The sequence below is a fragment of the Sus scrofa genome, chromosome 1 (genome assembly GCF_054392235.1).
Source record: "Sus scrofa isolate SSC_HxYL_T2T_F1_AM1 chromosome 1, Sscrofa_HxYL_maternal_Yorkshire_Landrace_v2.0, whole genome shotgun sequence".
Lineage (NCBI taxonomy): Eukaryota > Metazoa > Chordata > Mammalia > Artiodactyla > Suidae > Sus > Sus scrofa.
The window spans coordinates 238,709,285-238,728,659 of NC_139383.1; the positions used below are offsets into that span (position 1 = coordinate 238,709,285).

General features: G+C 38.5%; 1 protein-coding gene across 15 annotated transcripts in view; it reads right to left on the bottom strand.

Annotated features, from left to right (window-relative positions):
- Positions 1-19,375, bottom strand: part of TRPM6 (transient receptor potential cation channel subfamily M member 6) — a 228,844-nt gene that overhangs the window by 30,442 nt on the left and 179,027 nt on the right. For 9 of the 15 annotated variants that reach the window (XM_084987940.1, XM_084987936.1, XM_084987933.1 and 6 more), the window contains 4 exons: positions 17,069-17,201; positions 8,755-9,887; positions 8,497-8,609; positions 3,816-3,939 (listed from right to left, as the gene is read on the bottom strand). In XM_084987940.1, the coding sequence (XP_084844066.1) occupies positions 3,816-3,939; positions 8,497-8,609; positions 8,755-9,887; positions 17,069-17,201 (1,503 nt within the window). Of the gene's footprint in view, positions 1-3,815; positions 3,940-5,703; positions 5,759-8,496; positions 8,610-8,754; positions 9,888-17,068; positions 17,202-18,714; positions 18,971-19,375 lie in introns of those variants that run through there. The other 6 variants (XR_014822855.1, XR_014822850.1, XR_014822858.1 and 3 more) reach the window with 4 other exon arrangements.

The following is a 19,375-nucleotide window of genomic DNA, read 5'->3' on the forward strand; positions in this document are numbered from 1 at the left end:
GTAGCTGTAGCTCCAAGTTGACCCCTAGCCTGGGAACTTCCATATGCCACAGATACATACTTCTCTATCAAAGTCAAAAGTTAAGTTATTCATAAACCCTATCCTCCTATAAAAACCTTTAATAGTTTTCACATTCACCTCCTCCTGCCCCCTATCATCCATGATTTAAAATGCATGACATTTGAGGTCCAAATTGTTAAGAATTCCTTAATAACCACATCAAACATTAGAGTAGGCTACTTTAAAAAGAAAATAAAACAGGATTTCCCATTATGGCTCAGTGGTAATGAACACAACTAGTATCCAGAAGGATGTAGGTTCGATCCCTGGCCTCACTCCGTGAGTTAAGGATCCGGCATTGCTGTGAGTTGTGGTGCAGGTGGCAGATGTGGCTGGGATCCAGCACTGTTGTGGCTGTGGCATTGGGTGGCAGCTGAAGTTTTGATTCAACTTCCATATGCTGCAGACATAGCCCTAAAAAGCAAAAACAAAACAAAAGAAAGCAGAGAATGCCAGCAAATAGTCTTAGTTTTTCGTTTTGTTTTTTTTTTTTTTTTCCTTAAAAAGCCCAACAGGGATCCTTACTGTTATTATTTTTTAATACTTGGTACTTAAAGAGTCACTGGTGCATAGCAGGTACCTAACAATAATTTAAGAAGTACTTGGTTGGATTAATTATGAGAATAATACTTATTAAGAGTCCCTGGCTAAATGTAGGAGGCAACAGTCGTAATTATTTTCCTAATATTTTATGCTGAAAAAAAAAGTATACAAAAAATGTAAAAAGGCTACTGGAAAAAAATCACAAAATTTCATATATGATTTTTATATCAAATTATGATAAATATTATTTCAATGATAGCACAGTTATATTTAAAATAAAATACTCATAGGAAAAGCTAACACTCTGCATTTACTTGTCACAGTTAATTTCCTCAGAACTTTACTTTTTGTGTTTAGAAAGAGCTACCTGACAGGGTATCCTCCCACCCTCAAACTTTTTTAAAATTCTTTTTCAATTAGTTCTTAACTTAGACAAGTTCTTAAAAAATAAAATTCTCAACTCAGAATGTACTTCAAGTCCTTTCTTAAATGAGACTTAAATGAGATTCTTTCCCAGAATCCTCCTGCCATCCCCAAATTTCTCTGTTTAAAATTTATTGGAAAGAACTTAAATAATTTGGGTAATGGGAGAGTGAGCTAAACAAGTGAAGATGGTCAAAAGGTACAAACTCCAGCTATAAGATAAATAAATACCTAGAAGTGTACTGTACAGCATAATGACTATAGTTAACTGTATTGTATATTTGAAAGTTGTTAAGAGAATATATCTTAAAAGTTCTCATTGAAAGAAAAATGTGTTAACTCTGTGTGGTGATGGATGTTAACTACACTAACTGTGTTAATTGTTGTGCTACATATACATATATCAAATAATTATGTTGTAAAACTAATACAGTAATAACCCATACAGGAAAAGAATGGGTTATATATTTATGCATAAATTTAAAAAAAAATTTTAAATTTGAACAACTTGACTCAATTTGCTGTACACCTGAAACTAACACAAAATTGTAAATTAGCTATACTCCAATAAATTCTCTTAAAAAGCACATGGAAAGGAGCTCAACATCACTTATCATCAAAGAAATACAAATGAAAATCAAAACATTTTTAAAATAAAAAAACTAGTACAGTATTATATGTTAATTGATCTCAATTTAAAAAAAACAAATAATTTAAGAATGATATATAATAACTTAAATATTGGTTTGACTATTTATTAAAATATATAATGTAAATATACATTTATAAATAAAATGAAAAAATTTATCATTGGTTTTAGAATTATATATTTAGGTATAAGATTTGAAAACCATGGGCTCTAGCAAACGGTGTGGCTTAAGACAACTAAACTCTTGACTCATATCTGTAAATTGAAGGGGTTCTGAAAAATTGAATTTCTAATGTCTCTTTCAGTAGAGTCCACTTGGTTCTCAATAAACAATTAAGTATGTTTTGAATGGATTAAGATGTAGTATATATACACAATGGAATACTACTCAGCCAGAAAAAGAACAAAATAATGCCATTTGCAGCAACATGGATGGAACTAGAGACTCTCATACTGAGTGAAGTCAGAAAAAGAAAGACAAATACTATATGACATCACTTATATCTGGAATCTAATAAACAGCACAAATGAACCTTTGCACAGAAAAGAAAATCATGGACATGGAGAACAGACTTGTGGCTGCCAAGGGGGAGGGGAGGGAGTGGGATGGACTGGGAGCTTGGGGTCAATAGATGCAAATTATTGCCTTTGGAATGGATCAGCAATGAGATTCTTCTCTGTAGCCCTGGGAACTGTATCTAGTCACTTATGGTGGAGCATGATAATGTGAGAAAAAGGAATGTATGTGTGTAAGTGTGATTAGGTCAACTTGCTGTACAGTAGAAAATTGACAGAACACTGTAAACCAGCTATAATGGAAAAAAATAAAAAGAAAAAGTTGTTCAAATTTTTAAAAATTGAGTATTTTTTAAAATATAAACCAAGGTTCCTCATCTTTAGCAATGACATTTTAGATGGGATAATTCCTTTTGGCGGGGATTAGGATGGGGAGGTTTGCTGTCTCACCTACTGTAGGATGTTGAGAAGCATCCTTGGCTTCTACCCACTCAATGCCAAGAACAACTGCTCCTCCCCTTTAATTGTGGCAACCAAAAATGTCTTACAATATTTTCAGACACTTGGGGAGTGGGTGCATTTAGGGACAAAATCATTCCTTGGATGAAAACCAGTGACCATAGAGCAAGCAAAGTTTTAAACAAGCATAGTAACTTAGATTTCAATACACTATCTATTTGCATCTTAAGTTTAGTATTCCAAAAATGTTAAATATTTATGACCTTTAATCACATAGTCCCTTCTGTTTAAAAATTAGTAAAGTTCTCCTGCTATCAAATGCAAGAAGTTCAATGTTCATATTATTGTTCTCAATTCTGTGTTCATAATCTGCCCTTATCTCATCTGTCCAGGCTTATTTCACATTCTATGCCTAGCTCATAGTCTTTATTCCTAGTTTATCGATCTGTCTTCTATTCTCTAAAAATATTATTAAGCTTAAGGGATATGCACCAGTGGAATAAACATTATATGTGAGCAGCAGTAAATAACCAAATACAACTCAATCCACTGAGTTCTGTGTAGGGGCACATAGCAATGTCACTTGAACTTCAACAAATTTGTAAAATTAGAAAACTCCACCCCAAAAATCAGACTAAATGAACATTCTCTGACTAAGTTTCAACAGCTCAGAATATGAGACTATCTAGATTTTCATTACTTTTATTTTTGCTTTTTCTTCTTTTTTTTTGGGGGGGGGGGGTCTTTTTAGGGCCGAAACTGCGGCACATGGAGGTTCCCAGGCTAGAGGTCTAATTGGAGCTGTAGCCACCAGCCTACACCACAGCTCATGGCAATGCCAGATCCTTAACCCACTGAGCGAGGCCAGAGATCGAACCCACAACCTTATGGTTCCGAGTCGGATTCATTTCCGCTATGCCATGATAGGAACTCCTAATTTTGCTTTTTCTGAATTATGACAACTATTCCATTAAACAAATGGATAGTATTTTGTCGCTTTCATAAAAACTAAAAACAAAAATTATTTTCCTAAGAGAGTATGACCATCTTCTCATCCTCTCATCCCACCTGAAAGAAGAGCATGGACTCTCATTGGTCTAAAGAGTATACCCTGAGGAAACTCTACCAGGGTTTTGGGGATAGAAGAGTATAGACTGTCACATACTTATCTGACTCAATCTGGACACCGGGATCCAGTCCTTCCAACACTTCTGTTCTCCTGAGATCTTATTTTCTTCTGGCTCTGAGTTTAACTGATCACTTTGAGGGCAGGTGTTGACTGTTATGACCTGGAGAAAAAGACACATTGGAATACAGTGACATTAATCTGAACATATTTCGAATCACATTAATAAAAGAACCAGGTTGAAGAGCAGTGGTTGTTAACACTGGCTGCACATGAAAATCATCTGTGAAGACTTGGGCTCCCATCACTCAAGCTGGCAGGACACAAGCATCCATGTCACTTTTCTATTTGCAGTAATGACTGAGAATCAGGGTGGAGAACAAGGCTTCTCAAACTTGAGTGTCCATCAGAATCACCTTGGACTGTGTTAAACCATGGGTTTCTGGGTCCCACCCTCAGGAGGTGTGATTCAGTAGGTCTTAGAGGAGGAAGAACTTGAACCTCTAGTAAGTTTTTTGGTGGTGCTAATGCTGACGGGAGACCACAGTTTGAAAACCACTTGGTATAGAGCAAAACAATAGCAACATTAAAAACATAAGGCTTAGATCCAAAGGAACGTGACAGAATTTTAGCTCTGTCACTTAGAAGCTATATAAACTGGGCAAGTCACTTAATGTCTATGAGCTTCGTATCCTTCATCACTAAAACAGTAGATAGCTAATAATAACGGCTGCCTTATATATTTCCAGGGGCAGAGAAGAAGTGGGATAAATTGATAAACTACAAGAAAACAAACAAATGCAAGTTATTAGTACTTGAGCTCAGTTGTAATTCCTAGTTGAAATCTTGCCATTTTAACTATTTCAAAAAGAAATTCTTATTTCATGGGGTTCTAGCAACTTGTGGCATATCCCCTGAAAAAAAGACTCTTCTTCATCAAGATAAATATCTCTTCCAAAAGGTGATTTTACCTAATTGTCTCAATATTTATCTCTTTGCTTCTATTTCTCATTCTGAAGAGTCTGAGGGGCTTTGAAAAATGCATACATATTGTAATATGGAAAAATAGATGTAGAATAGAAATATAAAGCAGGGTATTAAGAATATGAAAAATGAATCTGCAGAATCGTCAACTCAGATCTAAGGTTTCCTAACAATAAATAATAAGATATACAAATGAAGGAGTTCCTTCATAGCTGAGTGGATTAAGGATCCAGCATTGTCACTGCTGTGGCTGTTGTTACAGATGTGGCACAGATTTGATCTCTGGCCTGGGAACTTCCATATACCATGGATATGCTCCCACCTCTCCAAAAAAGATATACTAAATGAAAATAAAAACATATCAGAATCTGTATGATATAGCCAAAACAACGATTAGAAGGAATTTATAGCACTAAATGCCTATACCAGAAAAGAAGTCTCAAAACAGTAACCAACACTTCTACCTTCACAAACCATCAAGAAAAAAAAAAAGAACAAATTAAACCAAAGTAAACAGAACAGGGAAATAAAAAAGTGAAGAAATCGATGAAACAGAATTCAAAGTAAACCAATAAAACTAAGAACTGGTTCTTCAAAAAGATCAATAAAACAGATAAACCTACAGACAAACTAATCAAAAAACAAAAGAGAAAACACAAATATAAAATACAGAAATGAGAGGAGTTCTATCACTCAGATCTCACAGATAGCAAAAGGATAAGATAACATAATAAACATTTTATGCTAATAAATTTAACAACCTAGATGAAATGGACAAATGTCTTGAAAGACACAAAGTTCATTCAAAAAGAACCAGATAACCTAAATAGCCCTATATCTATTACAGAAACTGAATTTGTAGTTAAAACTTCCCCACAAAGGCGGTTTTATTGGTTAATTCTACCAAAAAATTAAGATTGAAATAACATCTATACAAACTCACCCAGAAAAATGAAGAGGATACACTTCCCAACTCAGTCAATAAGCCCAGCATCACCCTGATACCAAAACCAGACACAGAAATTACAAGACAAGACAGCTAAACATATTTATCAAGAATATAGATGTAAAACAAGTTGTAACAAAATTTTAGCAAAATTCATACCATATATAAAAAAGATAAAAAAGATAATACAGGGAGTTCCTATTGTGGTTCATTGGTAACGAACCCAGCTAGTACCCATAAGAATGCAGGTTTGATCCCTGGCCTCAATCAGTGGGTTAAAGATCTGGAGTTGCCATGAGCTGCAGTGTAGGTCACAGATGTGGCTTGGATCTGGAGTGGCTATGGCATGAAATGGCAGCTGTAGCTCTGATTGGACCCCTAGCCTGGGAATATCCATATGACATGGGTGCAGCCTTAAGAAGACAAAAAATTAAAAAATAAAAAGATAACACATCATGACCAAGTGGGGTTCATCCCAGCAAGGTCGATCTACTATTCTAAACCTTGCTTTTGACATGATAAGATTAATTAATATATTAACATAATAAAAAATAAAAATCATCTGTTCATGTGAGTTGATGCACGAAAAGCATTTGATAAATGCCAATATGCGTTAATGATAAAAATTCTCAGAAAAGTAGGAATAGAAGGCAAATTCTTCAACCTGATAAAGGGCATCCACATAAAAACCTACAGGTAACATCTTATCTACTGGTAAAAGACTAAAGGCTTTCCCCCTCAGAACAGAAACGAGGAAAGGATATCTGCTTTTAACACTTAGAGGGTCTAGCCAGTGTAACTGGGTAAGAAAAAGAATATACATTCAGATTTGGAAGAAAAAAGTAAAACCACATTCATTTATAGATAACATGACGATTTATATAGAAAATTCTAAAGAAGTATCACAAAAAAACCCTACTCAAACAAGTTTAGCTAGGTTGTAGAATACAAAATCAGTATTTTTTAAAATTATAAAAAATCAAATTATTTTAAATAATCAAATTTATAATAAAATTAAATGTTTAAGTACATAAAGATACTTTTTAAAAATCAAGTACAAGACCTGTATACTAAAATCTACAGAACATTACTGAGAGAAATTAAAGATATAAATAGCTATATCATGCTAATGAATCAGAAAATTCATTACTGTTAAGATGCCAGTTCTCCCCAAACTGATCCACAGCAATTCCACTCAGCTCAGCAGGCTTGTCTGTAAAATGTGACAATCTGATTCTAAATTTATGTGGAAATGCAAAGAAACTAGAGTAGCCAAAACAACTCTGAAAAGGAAGAAAAAATTTGGAAGACATACGACACATGATTTCAAGACTTATTATAAAGTTACAGTATTCAAGACAGTGTGATATATTAGCATAAAGACAGTCATATAGATAAATTGAACAGAATAGAGCCTAGAAATAGATACACACATATTGTGGATTTATATGGTCAATTAATTTTTTTTTTGCTTTTTTTTTTAGGGCCACACCTACAGCATATGGAGGTTCCCAGGCTAGGGGTTTAATCAGAGCTACAGCTGCTGGCCTACACCACAGTGACAGCAACACCAGATCCGAGCTGCGTCTGTGAACTACATCACAGCTCACCACCAGGCTAGATCCTTAACCCACTGAACGAGGCCAGAGATTGAACCTGTAACCTCATGGTTCCTAGTCGGATTCGTATCCGCTTTGCTACGATGGGAACTCCTGGTCAATTAATTTTTGACAAAGGTGTCAACATATCTCTACAAGAAAAAGATAAACTTTTTACCACAAAAAAAGATAGAAAAATGCGATACTTGTATTTAAGAAAGGAAGGAAAGAAGGAAAGAAACCCAATCCTTCCTTTTATCATCATATACAAATGTTAACTCAAAATGGGTGCTAGACCCAAAAGTAAGAGCAAAAACTATAAAACTCCTAGAGGAAAACATAAGAGAAACTCAGTGATCTTGGGATTGGCAAAGATTCTTAAATATGATATAAAAAGCATAGATATAAAAGAAAAAATCAAACACTGAATTTCCTCAAAATAAAAAATGTATATGTTTCAAAGGACATTTGTGAAAAATAAAAGGCAAGCCACCAACTGAGAGAAAATATTTACAAGACATATATCCAATAATGGGCTTATATCTAGAATAAAAAAATGAAAGTAAAAAAACCCTCTCACAACCTAACAATAAGACAAATAACCCAATTTTTAACATGCACAGAAGATTTGAACAGACATGCCACCAAAAAAAGATATACGGATGGAAAATAAGCACATGAAGAGATACTGAGCAGCACTAGTCTCTATGGAGATGCAAATGAAAACCACTGTGAGATACCACTACACACTCACTCATATCCTAAATTGAAAGACCGTGCTTACTAAGAATGGGTGAGGATGTGCCCCACTGGAACTCAAAAGCACTACTCATAAACTGGTGGGAATGGAAGTTTTTCCTAAAATTAAACAAATGCTTACTGTATGACTCTAACATTCCACTCCTAAATATTTACCAAGGAGAAATTAAAACATATGTCTACACAGAGACTGGTAAACAAATGTTCGTAACAGCTTTGCCGGGAACAGCCAAAAACTGAAAAAACAGAAATGTCCTTCAACATGTGAGTTGACAGATAAATTGCGGCAAATCCACTCTGAAGACTCTTAAATTTATGTATCGTAATTCCTTCCATTACAATGCTATTTTTTGGTAATAGCACTTTAGAATAAAGAGAAACCAAGCTAAAACAGGTTATTAGCTCAATTGTCAAAAACATAACAGACACTTACTGGCACCTGTAGTCCTTGTGTTTTCTTCTTTTTCAGTGACAATTTCTTGTCCTTGGTTAGCATCTTAGCTTTGATCCATTTTGACCGACCTATCTCTGAGAACTGTGAAAGATCTGTAAGGGAAATGGTTTACATGATTAAGTTTCAGATGGTATGGGGAACCATTGTGTTCCACAGAAAGGACTGAGAGGATAGGGAGAATGAGAATGGTTACAATGGAAGAATTTAATACTGGCTTTAAAAATGTGCCCTTCTTACTTTTAATCTTACAGATCTTCGATTTCTCCTCCCTGTGCAATCTCAAACTCTGACTCCTAATGAAGGGTTTCTTCCTATGAGGAGGACTGATCTGAAAGGATGTGTTCAGCTGAGGCCATGGTCCAGTCTCTGAGCAATCCCTCTGGGCCAGTCTTGTTGAGTTATCAGATAGCGATCTGCCCCGCATCTGTCCCTGGCATTGCTCATTCCGATTGGAGTCACTGTTACAAGTGGAGGCCAAGCTGGTTTGCCATTGTTTCTTGACGCTAAACACGCCAGTCTCATCGCCCTCTGAAAATGCCCAGTTCACATATCCACCTCCAGTTTGCACGTTCTTGACTTGTGAAGGGAGGGAAGTCACTCTCTTGGGTGCAGGTGTGCAAGTCAAAGTGGAGACCATTTGCTCTCCCTTGTCATGTCTGGCCGGTACCTGAGTAGGTGACTCATACCGCTCCTTGGTTTCCAACACTGAGCCCTGGGCCGAGACACTCGGGGTCTGCCACGTCAGGTGAACAGGGACCTCACTCTCGGTGACATGTTCAGTCACCAGCACATCTGGATGTGCTTCCACAGATGGTCTGGACGCAGGCAAGTTGGTGTCTGCAGAATATGGAATTTGCTCTAGAAAAGAAGGGACCAGGAGAAATTGGCCATACTTTGGGGGTGCTTGCCTATTCAGGGACACCCCAGAAGCAGCTATACTAGTTTCTGCTTCTTGCTTTTCCTGGTAATCTCTTACATTTGAAGTCTCTCTTTCTGTAATCTCAAGAAAGGGTCCTTTCTGCATGTGTGTGGGATGCCAGCCTCTGGCCAGGCTGCGCAGCAAAGAAGGGGGCATGCTATAACACTGATATTTCTTCTTCCCAGAGACCTCTATGCTGCCCAGAACTTCAGCACAGATGACATTGCTCCAGCTGTGGGGAAGTTTCCTGCAGGGCGAGTGTTCTCTCTTGGCCAGGAGAGCCTTATCCTCTTGTAAGGTGTCAACAGCAGAAAGGACTTTTAAGGTATCCACTGTCAGGGCAGAAAGGTCCTGCAGGTGTCCAACCTGGCTATCCAAAGACAGTAAGGAGTCCTTTATGAAAGATACCTTTTCATTCATTTCTTTCAGTTGGAAGTACATCTCTGTAACCCTAATGGCAAAGGGAGGGAGAAGAAAATAAACACAGTGAGCCAATGGGAACACGCCTTACTTTCTTCCTGTCTTGCTTCCATCTTTAGGTGGCTCCTCAGTTTAAGCTGCTTCCCAAAGTTAGCGGCTTTGTCTTCTGCCTTATCTCTCCAACATGTATGTACTCTCCTCCTAGGTGATCTCATCCACTTTTATAATTACCATTAGCACCTTAATAAAGAAAGTCACAAATCACATTTCTAGCCCTTATTTCTCTCCAATATTTCAGAACCACATTTCCAGCTTCCAGCTGGTTATCCGTTCAATCATCTCATTAATCAGTCCATTTGTATTCATTAATATATTCATTAATTACATGGCAAACAATTTACTACCTCCTATTGTCAAGCACTATGCTATTCTGGTAGAGTAAGGAAATCCTGATGAAGAAACTAGAGTGATAGGAACAGAATCAATAGTCATATATGTAATTAGGAAAAACAAATTATAAATCTTTTAAAATAAAATTCCAAGTCCACAGTACAAATAGGCTTCCCAAGTTTCAACTAAAACCCATTTTAAGAAACCTACATTCAGAGAAAGCCTGAGGCCAATCTTTAAATTATTTTGAATACTTTAACCCAAAATTATGATGTCCAGCCACTGATTCATATAAAAGCAACACAAGATACTTTCAGCTATGTAAGTACAAAGGTAAATTAATGTAACAATTTATTTCATTTGGCGAATTAGAAAGAATAAAGAAAATATTGGTTAATACTTCTCTGTGTATCTCTGTAAATACATTTGTATGGGGATAGGCTTTGTTTTGTGTCCTCCCAAAAAAGAATGCTGAAGTCCTAACCTGCAGTACTCCTGGAATGTGACTTTATTTGACAGTAGCATATTTGCAGATGTAATTAAGTTAAAATAAGGTTATAAAGGAGCTCTCTAAGCCTATATGAGTGATACCCTTATAAAAGGGGGAAATATGGACACAGAGGGAAGGAGGCAATGTGAAGACACTCAGGGAGAAAACCACCCTATGACTGGACCGTCACATCCACAAGCCAAGGAACACTGAAGCTGCAAGAGGGAGGAAAGACTCTCTCCTAGAGCCACCAAAGAAAGCATGGATCTGCCAGTATCTTCATTTTGGACTTCTCACCTCCAGAACTGTGAGGCAGTAAGTTCTATTGTTGTAATACACCTAGTTTTTGGTACTTTATGATGGCACCCCCAGGAAAACTAACAGTTATCTAAGCTCAGCAATCAATGAAATGGAGTTCTCTGGTGGCTCAGCAGGTTAAGGATCTGATGTCACCGCTGTGGCTCTGGTTACAACTGTGGTACAGGGTTGATCCCTGGCCATGGCGCCAAAAAACAAAAACAAAAACCAAAAACAACCAATAAAGTAAATTACAAAATAACATCATATTTGGTTACATAAAAAGAAACTCGTCCACATCAAAATAAAAGACAAAATTTTAAAACAGAAAAAAATAGAAAATTATTCTAACAAATACAATGAAGTATTTGTATCCTTTTATAAGTCAAAAGTTTTTACAAATTGCTAAGGAAAAAAATACAAAGATCTAATCAACTATAATTCAATAAAACTTAAAAAACAAAACAAAAAACAAAGACCTCAAAGGACACAAATAGATAATTCAAAAAAGACAAAAGATAATGCAACATGGTAAAATATCCAATCTCATAAGGTAAGCAGAGAAATTAAAATTAAGACAACAAAGGGAGTTCCTGTTGTGGCACAGGAGAGACAAATCCGACTAGCTTCCATGAGGATGTGAGTTCGATCCCTGGCCTCACCTTAGTGGGTTAAGGATCCAGCATTGTGGTGAGCTGTGGTGTAAATTGCATATGCGGCTTGTATCTGGTGTTGCTGTGGCTATGGTGTAGGCCAGCAGCTGTAGCTGTGACTGGACCCCTAGCCTAGGAACCTCCACATGCCACCGGTGTAGTCCTAAGAGAAAAAAGAAAAGAAAAAAAGAGACAACGGGAGTTTCCTTTGTGGCTCAGTGGTTAACGAATACGACTCGGAACCATGAGGTTGCAGGTGTGATCCCTGGCCTTTGCTAAGTGGGTTAAGGATTCCGTGTTGCCGTGAGCTGTGGTGTAGGTCACAGACGCAGCTTGGATCCCGTGTTGCTGTGGCTGTGGTGTAGGCCAGCAGCTACAGCTCTGATTCAACCCCTAGCCTGGGAACCTCCATGTGCCATAGGAGTGGCCCAAGAAATGGCAAAAATACAAAAAATATATATATACATAAATATATATATATATAAATATATATATACATAAAAATATATATATATTTAAAAAAAATAAATATATATATATATATAGAGAGAGAGAGAGAGGCTTTCTGACCTTATAGAACTTGCAAGACTAGAATTGGCAAGGATGATGAAGAAAAGAGCACAAAATATACGTATATTCCCTTCCAAATATGCTTAATTAGAGCCTCTCCATCCAGTGAACTGTTTCATCTAATTCAAAAACAGAACGGTCTGAACAGCAGTAATGGAGACTCATTAAGTTCCATTAGCAGCCGGCACATCGAAGGGATGTCTATTGTGACAGCAGCAACTATTCACAGGGACAGGTAACAAACCACAATAGAGACTGTCACACAAATAACCTGGTCACCCTCAAATCAGGGCCTCTTGCTTGTATACACACTTATTTTTCTAAAGCTCAATGTTCTATGAAACAGATTTTAATTCTATTCCTCAACTACCAACTGCATTAATTTAATCTATCTTTTAGTCCTTCTGACATATAAAATGAATTCTCTTAATTTTAGTTTCCTCTATGCAGAGTTTGAGAATTGGGGATGGGGGAGGAACCAGTACAGTTATTATTTCACTGTGGGCCTCTGGATCAGTTATTGTAAAAATGAAATTATAACAAGTATAATTACAATCATGATAATCATAATATTCACAGAATGCGTATTATGTGCCAGGCGTTTTACATTATCTTATTTAATCCACACTACCATCCCTTTTACAACAAGAGGTCACATGGCCAGTCTCATGGTCAGTGACAGAGTGAGGCTTCCAATCCTGAGGGGGTGACTCCATCTTCAGCGATTAAACACTGCACTGCAGCACCTCTCAGCAAAGTTCTATGGGGTCCTAGAGCCCCCTGAGGAACTAAATGAATCACACCAACAGATTCCACACTGGGAGTTGCTCACAAATGCTTCTCAGTATGGTTTCAAGGCAAAATGACCCTAGGACCTGCTCAAACTGCAACTCTCATGTGTCACGATGCCCATTAGGATAAAGTGTTTAAACTTTTTTTAGATGTCCCATTCCCCACATACAATGTACTCAAACATGTTTAATAGGGGAAAAGACCTAGTTAACATCTTACTCCATAGAACGGAGAGAGGGGCAGGCTGGCTTATAGCATAAGGACAAAAAGCAGCCAACATTCCAAAGAGAGAAAGTAAGATATGCAACAGCCTTACTATGGTCTCATTTTTCTGTTTTTACAACAGTTAACTATGTAAGGATATTGGTTATCTCTTCTTCAGAAGTAGGCACACATACAAATACTCTCCTAATAAACAAAGCATGCAAATATCCTCCATGCCCTCCCTCTTCAAACCTCTGCTCAGTTACCACAGGAAAATGCTCTCACCTTCCCACCCCCATATTTCATTAATGAGCTCCCCAGAATGACGTCTACACGGACAACCATGTAAAAAGAGGGCTGATGAGATAGCGCCATCAAGAAGGAACTCCAGGAGTTCCCTTCGAGGCTCAGAGATTAACAAACCCAACTAGGCTGTACGAGGGTTTGGGTTTGATCCCTGGCCTCACTCAGTGAGTTAAGAAGCTGACATTGCAGTGAGCTGTGGTACAGGTCACAGATGCGGATAGGATCCTGAGTTACTATGGCTGTGGTGTAGTCCAGCAGCTGTAGCTCTGATTCGACCCCTAGCCTGAGAACTTCCATATGCCAAGGGTGAGGCCCTAAAAAAAAAAGGAACACGGATGGAGTGTGTTTTGCATTTACATGGGGGCTTCATCATATTCTAGAGTCCTTGAAAGCATCTAGAATCTTTTTCAGAAGGTACATACTCCATCTACCATCTAATCCTTTTCTACTCAAATCCTAAGACAAAAATCTAAGATGAATAAGATAGCGTATGAGTATTATTGACGTTAGGTTGACTATTATTATTACTGAATTACTTTTTTCTAAATGTCTGGTTCTCAAGTTTTTCCTCTGTATTCATTTAACTCATGCTACTACTTCTCCTAGCTTTTCCTATACTCTTCAAATCAATTCTTTTCCTTCTCCAGAGTTCCTCTTCCTCTGTCCATTTTACAGGTATGGACATCTCTCAGGGTGAGGCCCCCTGCCCCAGCCCACCCAGGCTTCCCACTCCACTTGCTTCCTGGGCATAATCCCTTCCTCTGTCTTGGTTTTATTTTCCTACAACACGCAGATGACTCCCACATCTCCTTGTCCTGCTCAAAATTGACCCAAGAGCTTCAGATTCATATACAGAAAGGCTTCCAGATATCTCTGGCTAAATATGCCACTAGAATCTCAGGCTCAACCAATCCAAACCTTATTGCTTCCCAGACCCTCCCTGCTGTGCATTTTGTACCTTCATTATCTCCAAAGGATCACCTTTCACCTAATTACCCTGCTACAGACATGAGTCATCCTGGGCTCTCGGCTCTCTCCCTTAGCTCCACAACCAATCCCCAACTTACCTCATGAATTGTCCTCTCAAAATATGCCTCTCTTCTTCACCTCTGCTATGTCCCCAACACCAACCCAAATTCATATGTTAAAATCCTAACCTGAAAAGGTGATGGTATTAGCAGGTGGGGGGTATTTAGGAAGTGATTAGGTTATGGGAATGGAGCCCTGAGGAGTGGGACTACTGCTCTATTTTTAAAAAAGAGACCCCACAGATCTGCTTAACCCCTTCCACCACGTGAGGATACAATGACAAGTTTGCAACCCAAAGAGGGCCCTCACCCTGATCTCAGACTTTCAGCATCCAGAACTATGAGCAACTACTGCCTGCTGCTTATAAGCTACCCAGTCTGGGGCATTTTGTTACAACAGCCCACATGGGCTGACATGCTCTTTTTTTTTTTTTTTTTTTTTTTTTTTTTTTTTAATTTTTTTGCTTTATAAGGCCTCACCCACAGCATATGGAACTTCCCAGGCTAGGGGTTGAATCAAAGGTGTAGCTGCCGACCTACACCACAGCAACGCCAGATCTGAGCCGTGTCTGTGACCTACACCACAGCTCATGGCAACACCAGATCCTTAACCCACTGAGCAAGGCCAGGGATTGAACCCACATCCTCATGGATCCTAGTCAGGCTTGTTAACCGCTGAGCCACAAAGGGAACTCCTGAGATGCTCTTTTAAATGCTGCTAGTCCTTGAGGGTCATCCGTCTGCACTATCGATCTCTCAAGCTGTCTCCCTAGTTCCAATTCTGACTCCTCAAATCCATATGGTTACTTCCTAGAAGGTAAATCTTTCTGACCATCTACAATTTTTCCTTAGCGTATAATGTAAAGGAAAGGGCTCTCCATGACCTTGTCCCGGTTCATAATCCTTAGGGGCAAGGATGCCCATCTCCATCAGTTTTATCTCTTTACCTTCTTTTTCTTAATGTTTGGAAGGGAAATTTGCATTTTAGAAGAAACTATACTCACAGGTTTTGGAGCCTAATTTTACATAATAATAGGTGACCTTCACTGCATTCTTACTATCTATCAGCAGGCTCTGCCACACAGTTCATCTGGATTACCCCATGGGGTCCACACAACTGCTATGTTCATTTTACTGGCAAGAAAACAAGGCCCAGAGTAAACTTGCCCAAGCACATAAAGCTAGTAACTGCACAAGCAGAACTTCATCCTGGCTCTGGATGTTTAGCAGTTTGCCTATCTGGGTATATGTTTCATACAAAACAGAAACAGCTGGCCCACAGCACTCAATGAGCACAGCCACAAAGAAGACAAAATGTGTGGAAGGGAAAAAGAGAAGCTCACAGAGTTTCGGCCTAAAGACATTCAGGTAAAACAGAATTTTGTGGGTTCACAAGTCATTATTTAATATTCAGCATTGTCTCAGTATAAAACATCTGAAATTCAGTCCCAAACACATATTTACATAAATGTGGGTGAGGCCTTATAAAGCAAAAAAAATTTAAAAAAAGGAGCATGTCAGCCTATGTGGGCTGGTGTAACAAAATGCCCCAGACTGGGTAGCTTATAAGCAGCAGGCAGTAGTTGCTCATAGCTCTGGATGCTGAAAGTCTGAGATCAGGGTAAGATGGTCATGTGAGGGCCCTCTTTGGGTTGCAAACTTGTCATTGTATCCTCACGTGGTAGAAGGGGTTAAGCAGCTCTGTGGGGTCTCCTTCTGCCAGGTGCACCATCCCACCTCCCTCAGGCCCCTTCTTCTCAAATGCCTTAGAGTGCCCTTCCTGCACCAGGCTCCCAAAACGGTCCAACCCAACACCCAACTCCAGCAGACCATTTGCTACCTTCATGCTCCATCCCTCATGCTACTTTTTTCTTCACTGTTCATTTACTGACATTAAATTACGTATTTCTTTTTTGTTTTCTACCCCTCTCACCCCTCCACAGGCATGAACCAGAATATAAATCCTAGGAAGGGATGGCCCCTGGTCTCTCTTAATCACCTTTTATTTCCAATAACTTAGAAGACTCCTGGAACATAGTAGATGCCCTATAAATGTGCCCTGATTACACGGCTATTATATTCTTTTAGAGAAAATTTTAGAGAATCAAAAACTCTTGAGTTATAAAAGCAGGTCTTTCTGCTTTTTGGAGATATACTAGCATAATCAGGGTTAGGTAGCAGTTTAGGGGTGAAAACACACATGTAGGAGTTCCCATTGGGACTCAGTGGGTTAAGAACCCAAAGTAGTCTCTGTAAGGATGTGGGTTCGCTCCTGGCTTCACTCAGTGGGTTAAGGATCCGGCATTGCTGAAAGCTGTGGTGTAGGTTATAGACGAGGCTCAGACCACATGTTGCTGTAGCTGTGGGGTAAGCCAGCAGCTGCAGCTCCTATGCAAGTCCTAGCCAGGGAACTTCCACATGCAGTGGGTGCAGCCATAAAAAAGGAAGGAAAGAAGGAAAGAAATGCTTATATAACTTTTACCTTTCTGATGTCACTCGGATACGTTCCTCACAGCTACAATTCAGACCTTCCATCTTCTCATGGAAGTATTTTTCCACACACTGTTCTTCAAAATCATGAAGTTTTTTCAGATCCTCCTTACTCAGGTAGAGTTCTATGGAAATAAGTATAGTACATAAAAGTATCATTATTCATCCTCCATAGGAAGCTGATACAATGTCTGAGTGAGGTTTCTTCCGCTTGTGTTGAAAATGGATAAAACTATATATAACTTGTATGATAAGAGTTTGCTGCCTTGTCACACTGTGTTCCTAATATTAGTGGAAAACCACTATCTAGAAACAACCAGAAACACCAGCATGGGTCCTTCTACAAACTGATGTGGGAATCTAAACGTGATTCATGTGAAAAAGTTATTTTACCTTCAATATCTTCATAAGTTAGAACATTTTACACATAAAATTCACCCTATTTATTGGCATATAGCAGCTCCCCCATCAACTGCTGACCAACAGTTGGTCAAAATTACCATAAGTAACCTATAGGTTAAAATCAAGGTTAGAAGAAATAAAAGTCTGTTGAAAGTAATCCAGTAACTATAAGAGAGTTTTACCTTGTTGCACTGAATTTATATATGCACTGAGTTTGTACATACGAGGCTCTTCTATTGGAAAAAGAGACATTATCACCAGTCAAGGGCTAATCAAGGCTATACATCTTCCTTGATAATTATAATTAATTAATTAAAAGACACATAATTTCGGAGTTCCCATCATGGCTCAGCGGTTAGTGAACCCAACTAGCATCCATGAGGATGCGAGTTCAATCCCTGGCACACAGTAGGTTAAGGGTCCGGCATAACCGTGAGCTGTGGGGTAGATTGCAGATGAGGCTCAGTCCCGAGTTGCTGTGGCTGTGGTATAGGCTGGCAGCTACAGTTCCGACTGGACTCCTAGCCTAGGAACCTCCATATGCCTCAGATGCGGCCCTAAAAAGACAATAATAATCATAATAATAGACATACCATTTCATGATGTTATGAAACTAATGCAGTTGTACACCAAACTTCAGGAATCACATTTGATCTACCACCTTGGCTCTCACTCTAACCTAATAGAAAAATACATTATCTTCTAAGTTTCTAAAACTTGTGAAATATAAAAATGCTGTAGCAAAAAAGATAAAATCGCAATGTTCTCATCCTTTAATTATTTCACCTAAATTGGCAGGGGGAGTTGGTGGGGGGAGAACCATTAGAGTTCAGATATGCAAACAGTCTGTTGTTTTTCAATAAACTTGAAGGTAAAATATTAATTTTCAATTTTAAAAGGTGACTAAAAGAAAATATTCAGTCAGAAAAGGGTGTTCACAACTCACATGTACCATGTTTTTGGATTTTTGTGGTGTGGAAGAATCTTTCAGGTACAAAAAAGAATCCAGTATTCCCCCCATGCCCACTCAACCCCAAATGTCTATCTGCATTAAAGAATCTTATAGCAGTTCCTGCTGTGGCACAGTGGATTAAGAATTCGACTGCAGTGGCTTAGGTCACTGCAGAGGCAAGGGTTCAATCCCCAGCAAGTACAATTGGTTAAAGGATCCACAGCTGTGGCTGGGATTCAATCCCTGGCCTGGGAACTTCCATATGCCATGGGTGTGACCATTAAAAAAAATCCCTTATAAACAAGGAGGCTTAGAATTGTGGTTTGAGCCTTCTGTGGATTCCTGAAAGCAATGCACAGAACAATTCCAGTGACAGGTGCTCCTTGCAGTATGTGGTGTGTTCTTATGATTCTCCACCAGGTGGCACTGCTGCCCCACGTGCCAACACCTTGATCTTCAATAAACAGGATGGAAAGCGTCTCATTAGAACTCGAGAATTTCCCAGAAAATCTTCGACTTGGAGGATAGACTTGTGGCTGCCTGGGGGAAGAGGGAGGGAGTGGGAGGGATCAGGAGCTTGGGGTTAACGGATGCAAACTATTGCTCTTGGAATGGATTTACAATGAGATCCTGCCGTGTAGCGTTCAGAACTATGTCTAGATACTTACATCACAACACGACAATGGGAGGAAAAATTATGTATACATATATGTGTAACCTGGTCCCCATGCTGTACAGTGGAAAAAATAAATATAAATAAATAAATAAAACTAGTGAGAAAGTGGTGGGAAAAAAATTTCCTAGAGTTCATGGTGAATGCACCATTATCCGTCAGAATACATCCTCAAGTTTTATATCAGAATCATCCTATAAGCAAGATCAAGGTGAGCCCAGGAAAAGTTCTTTGGAATGGTGCTAGGAAATTTGGAAATCTTAGTTAATTCC